The sequence below is a fragment of the Stigmatopora argus genome, chromosome 6, assembly GCF_051989625.1.
Source record: "Stigmatopora argus isolate UIUO_Sarg chromosome 6, RoL_Sarg_1.0, whole genome shotgun sequence".
Classification (NCBI taxonomy): Eukaryota; Metazoa; Chordata; class Actinopteri; order Syngnathiformes; family Syngnathidae; genus Stigmatopora; species Stigmatopora argus.
In genome coordinates this window covers 5,253,324-5,259,323 of record NC_135392.1, presented here as the reverse complement: position 1 = coordinate 5,259,323, position 6,000 = coordinate 5,253,324, and the positions used below count along the sequence as shown (strand labels likewise).

Here is a 6,000-nt window from a genome sequence, read left to right as displayed (position 1 = left end):
TGAAATATACTGTTTATTTACAAAGAGGTTTACATTTTGTACAATTGTTTTTCGAAGAGGCACTTCATCAAATACACAGTGCAACTTTGGAATAGGTTTAAGGAGATTTCTTTTTTTTTGTAAAGGCACATTAAAAGGACAAAAGCATGCAGGAAAACAAAAACAAACCTGGAATAATATTTAAAAGCTATTTAGATGAACATTTAAGAGCTATTTGTAAAACTCTTCATCAAAATAGCCCAAAAAAATGAGCTCAGTTTTGCAGGTCCTTTTAAAAATTATATCAGTAAGGGAAAAAAACACAAAAAAAGCAGAAAAACTATATCAGTAAAGAAAAAAAAATAAAACAAAAAAACAAAGCAGTCTCAATTTCATGATCTAACAAAACAAAAAGGTGGCATGATGAGTATAACTCAAGACCTCTAATTCCATTCTGCGCATTTCTATGGAATTTGTGCCAAAAACTAAAGCAATGATTGTTTTGATGCAATAACAGAACAAACCAAATTCATACTAATACAGTAGCTTTTGTGGTTACCCAAACTGATAACCACAAAGGGATCTTCCTAAATAGGAAAGTGAAAACGAAGATGGTTTCAAAAAAAAATCTTCAGGTAGCCATGTTTGCCTAAAGCCAGTTGGTAAACAACCATCAATCACAGAGTGGTTCCTCTGAGTGAATTGGACCAGTTTGCATTTTTTTTCCATCCCCACACAAACATCCCTTCCATGGAATGTATACACCGAAATGTGTCCACGTTTGTCTATTCTCAGCTGAACTGCACCCATCCTGATTTGGCAGCATCCTTACTAGAACTGTGGAGGAGATGCACACACACACACAAGTGAAATGCTGGTCAACAGACTTGGACAAAGTAAAATGTGCACAAGGGATGAAATGATTGCACATTGTCACATTTGAGCTTCTGTGATTGGTCTTTTCAGACACATTCTGTGCTTATGTTTTCATTTTTTAGTCATATGCAAACTTTATACACACCCGCTGTGGTCAAATCAACATGTTAAGTCATCGGTTCAAGCCGCAAATATACCAGGTTGTTGTAATACATACTTTGAAGTCGCTGATGTAAAATCCCCCCACACATCAGAGCTGGGCTGTGTTTCAGTATCAGGTGATCCATAGTCTAAAAAAGGTGCTGAAATGAGGACAGATAAAACATGAGAACAAATAATTAAAAGGACAGACAACACTTTTATCAATGTTGTTTAAAATATTGAAAAAAAAACAATTGCATTTTTCAGAAAAAGTGAAGAAAAAAATGGAAAATCTTTTATTTCCAAAAAGTAGTCCCTTAACATATTATCGCCAATCAGATGAGAGTATCCCTGACTACGTAATTTCATTATTTCTCAATACCACATGCACCTGTGGTAAATGCTATCAGTGTGCATATGCGCGGGCATAAGTAACATCAAAAAATGTCTATGCTTCTAAACTGTGCCCTATTTGGTGTTTTAACATGTAGCCTGCAATTAAAATTAATTGGAGACCTTTTGCCACTGGCTGATTGAAAAGAGCATTGCAGGATGTATTCCGCCAGTAATTCTATGACGTTAACTGGGATAGACTCCCATTTACCATTAACACTCATGAATAAAAGCATTATGCAAAGTGGGAGGTGTAAAGTTGCAATATCATGACAATTAACTTGTAATTTGAACGGATAAATGCCCAAATCCCAAAACAAAGCTTAACAACATTCCACATCTCAACGCATGTACATTACCAACCAAAATAGTGCGACTTTATATTTCCGCTACATATATTTTTTTACAGAACGGCCCTAAAACGCCTTCATGGCTAGTGGACTGAAAGAGAATTACACACCACTGTTAGCTTGCTGGCTGCCAGGGGGTGGGATGACGCCTCCCGCTTTGACTCCAGGTGGAGGTGGGAGCAGACCTCCCGCCATGGGGCGTGGCTTGGTACTAGAAGCATCCTTTTTCTTAATGTTCTGTCACAAAGATGCAGTAGTATTCAGCAAACAGTTGCTTTAGTGGCTATGTATTTAATGTAGAGAATTTTTTTTTCATTGCCTCAGTAAGATAAATACCCCTATGCTGATCTTGATGGTCTGCCCCTCCTTGAAGCCCAAGTCCAGCTTCGGTGCAGCACTTTGGGTTGCTTCCATTTTGGCCAGTTCACCTTCTTGCTTTACCCACCTTTAGAAATAAGAACGTATGTGTATAACAACTAAAATGCTGCCAAATGGGAACCGTATTTTCTTGCATATACGCCGTATTTGTCGCTAAAAAAATGATGACTGAATCAAGGGTAAGGCTTATATGCGCATAAATTAGACTTGACATGCACGAAATGCCATAACGCAAGACAATGTGGCCGATATGGTCATTTATTTCAAAATAGAGAAAAGATAAGCAGATAAAGTGCTTAACAAAAAAAATTCTTAAGATTTTTCCCTTCAAAGTAACACATTAGTCCACTATTAAAACCATGAATATGGAGGTGAAATTTGTGAATCAGGTGACGTCTTATACGAGAGAAATTCTAAAATTCAACCATTTTAAGGCAATTTTAAGGGTACGGCTAATACGCGGAGGCAGCTAATATGCGAGAAAGTATGGTAGCACTCGTGTCAAGATCACTAAAATTTGCATTTAATCTGTTTATCAGAATCACTCAATCCTCCTGTGGCAGACAGAATATATTAAAATTCTCCTTAATAAGGGGTCAAACGTTTGCACATATAGCACACTTCATTCATACATAATTCATTACATTTTCTTAAATATTGAAATGTTTGAATACGTAATTTAACACGATGTCATGTAATGCACCAAAATAAAAGTGAACAATCTCATCTTACTTAAAATGGTCTTGTAATGCAACATTGAAGTCAAAGGAGTCTCCTCGATCAGCAAAGCCCAGACCAATAAAAGCGTGGCGACCTACAATGAAAACATGAAAAGTTTTGTGCCAGTACAGTATTTGATAAGATGAAGAAAAAAAACTGCTGGACGAATTGTGAATTCTTACAATAAAAGATGGTATTAAATGAAAATGGTGCACCAATGTATGTAATTTACATGTAGAAAATGAGTTTAGTTTCAAATCTGTCAGTTTTTTTTGTTTTGTTTACCATTTCATGTTATTCCACCTAAAACAATGCATCAGGGAACGCCCACTTTTTTTCCCCAGCAATTCTGGTTGTGACATCACAAAAATAATTGATAATCATTCCTAGCGCTCTCGTCTTCTGGTAGCCAGTATATATTGACAAAATGACAGAACGGTCACACAGCAACAAGAATAAAAGCTTATGGATACCATGCGAGCAGATAGCAAAAATTTGCAGCTCATTTTAGGTGTAACATCATTTGTTTGGAGATTTTTTTTATTGAACACACTCAAGGCAGCTGAAAAAAGAAGGCTGATTAGGATTTAAATTCATTATTCATCTTTTAATGTCACATTATAGATGATTTAATGTCCAAAATATGGTAGAATGTACAATTTGAGGAGCGAGGTGGTCATTATTGAGTTTTGGTGGACAATATAATATGTATTTTGTTCAATTCACTACAGTAAAACAGCAACCTGTTTCATATTTCAGTATATATTACAAATAAAAATATCTTACCATTTCCGTCCTCTATCCGGATCACAAAGTACCTGCTGGAATCTGTGACTGATTCAACTACACAACCTGGATATTGTTCAACTGGAGCTTGCGCAAAAAGCTCTCCTAAAAATAAACAGAAAATAGTGTGCCACAAAGGGAGCTAAATGCATTTTACCCACATTGACATCTTAGAAACTGACATGCCCAGGCATGCATCTCATTTTTATTTACCTGTGTTCTTGTCCTCTAACTTGATGTAGGCCATCTTTCCTTTTGCTGTGATTTTCAATCTACCACTCCACGCAGGTTCATCCAGCTTCCAGTCGGCAGCGCTGTATAAAAAAAATAAACACAATTTCCTTCTCTTGTATCCAATGTTCCCTCTAGTTTTTTGTTTGTCTGGGCAGAAAGACAACCTCCCTGAGCACGCTGAGTACCGGTGTGAGAAACATCATCATTGCTCGCTATGGGCACACACCAGTATCACACCTGCCATAAGCAGGTGTATGTCTACTACACATAAATGATTTAGTAATAATAAAATGTAATGATTAATATCTATGAATGGGCGGCCCGGCGGATGAGTGGTCAGTAAGCCGCTACCGTCTCTCTGTACTGAATAATGTCACATTTTAGTATTGAACATCATTGCCACAAATAAGTATTTGTTACTTTGTGAGTAGGTGGTGAATTAGAACAAATAAAAATATGTTTTTCCATTGTAATATCCTGTTTTTTGTTTTTTCTGAGGGTGGGTACGGATTAATTTGTATTCAGTTATTTTCTATGGGGAAAATTGATTTGAGATACGAGTTAATTGACATACGAGCTCGTTCTGGAACGCATTAAGTTTGTTTTTCAAGGAATTACTGTAGGTGGCCAGTTGTGATCAACTACAATTTGTAAAAATTCAAGCAAAAATTCAATTCTATTTTTTTTAAATAAAAACTTTACAAGGAATATTTTGGGGGGAAACAACTAACAAGTGATGTCAAAGGGTCTCAAGAAATGAAATCAAATGATCTCCAAAAGTCAGAACTAAACCCTTAATCCTAAACTTAAGAATTCTGACCTATTGGAATTGTTTGTTTATCTAGTTTCATGTTTATTTCTGTAGTTAGTCACATTGCAATTCACACGAATAAGAATTTTGACAGACGGAAGCTTGGGCTTAGCTTTCCATATGTCAGCAGAATTGAGCAGGTTTGAATCTTAACCAGCAGGATCAAAAATTTTAATATTTTTATATGTAGAGTGGTCTGAATCACAAGTTAGAAAACGAATAGAAGACTACCTCTAATTAAAACGAAAGAAAAAAAGTTGCCCAGAAGTGATAGTGTCAGACTGAAGTGGGTGTCCGATATTGGGTGTTGTAGCAACGTCAAGCTAGCGTTTTGACAGTTCCCGATGTCTCGTGAAGTAAACATTTTACTTACCGATATCCACGGTTCGACGCACGGGGTGGAATTCGGTAAACGTGGACCTCTGGCTTTACACAGAGCATCGATTCATAACCGTTGTCTTCTGCCATTTCGTCAAGCGTCACTTAATGGAACTCAAACTTCCAACTAATCACAATACACTTCAGTCCGCTAAAGTGGAAGCGGGGTAGTTTGAAATAAGCTCGGGACTGTTCTGCAGCACCACTGCTGTTTAGGAGAATTACTGCAAGTGTTTGCAATCAAAGTCAATAAATAATACAGTATATATACTGTAACAAAGTGCATAAAGTACATAATAAAGATATGACAGAAACACCGAATACAATGGTGATGACTAAAAGTCGTTAAAAGTTAAAATGAGGAGTATAGATGTATATTAAATTTCCTGATTTTCCCCCTTTTAAATCAATAATTGTAATTTTTTAATCATTTTTTTCTGTTTTTAGTCCCAAAATCATTTTTCAAAATCTAAAAATATATATTAAAAAAAGCTAAAATTAACATTTTTTAGATCTATAAAAAACTGAATATTCAGGGCTTTTAATCCAGTTATATAAAAATAATCTAAATATTATATCTAAAATGGTCCGGCCCACATGACATCTGGTCACCATGAATGTGGCCCGCCAACCAAACTGGGTTTGACATCCCTGTTCTATCCAATTTGACTAGTGAGCAAGGCTTCCAGTCAAAATGGATTGGACGTCTAGCGTCGTCAATGGCACTAATAGATGAAATTTTAAATAAAATCCACATCTTCTTGTCAATGGCAGCCAGTGATTTAAAAAATACTGCTTAAACCGCTTTATCCTCACTAGGGTCGCAGAGGGTGCTGGAGCCTATCCCAGCTGACTTCGGGCCAGAAGTGGGGGACACCTTGAAATGGTTGCCATCCATTTGGAGGGTACAAGGCAACAAAGAACCATTCACATGCACACTCATACCCAGGCACG

At 36.5% G+C, this 6,000-nt stretch overlaps 1 protein-coding gene across 1 annotated transcript; it reads right to left on the bottom strand.

Moving 5' to 3' along the window:
• On the bottom strand, positions 1 to 5,245 carry necap2 (NECAP endocytosis associated 2). The gene is made up of 8 exons (XM_077602878.1): positions 5,042 to 5,245; positions 3,837 to 3,937; positions 3,624 to 3,728; positions 2,850 to 2,931; positions 2,076 to 2,184; positions 1,850 to 1,976; positions 1,073 to 1,157; positions 1 to 816 (listed from the first exon to the last, which is right to left on the bottom strand). The coding sequence occupies exons 1-8, from the start codon at positions 5,134 to 5,136 to the stop codon at positions 771 to 773; spliced, it is 750 nt and encodes a 249-aa protein (XP_077459004.1). The 5' UTR covers positions 5,137 to 5,245; the 3' UTR covers positions 1 to 770.
• Between the last annotated feature and the right edge of the window lie 755 nt (positions 5,246 to 6,000).

Bases quoted from the DNA above. Each gene is read 5' to 3' on its own strand.
- necap2 (XM_077602878.1), bottom strand. From the start codon at position 5,136: ATGGCAGAAGACAACGGTTATGAATCGATGCTCTGTGTAAAGCCAGAG. The intron at 3,729-3,836 runs GTAAATAAAAAT...GTTTATTTTTAG, and splicing joins GTTAGAGGACAAGAACACAG to GAGAGCTTTTTGCGCAAGCT. The intron at 1,158-1,849 runs GTGTGTAATTCT...TCCTCATTTCAG, and splicing joins CAGCCAGCAAGCTAACAGTG to CACCTTTTTTAGACTATGGA.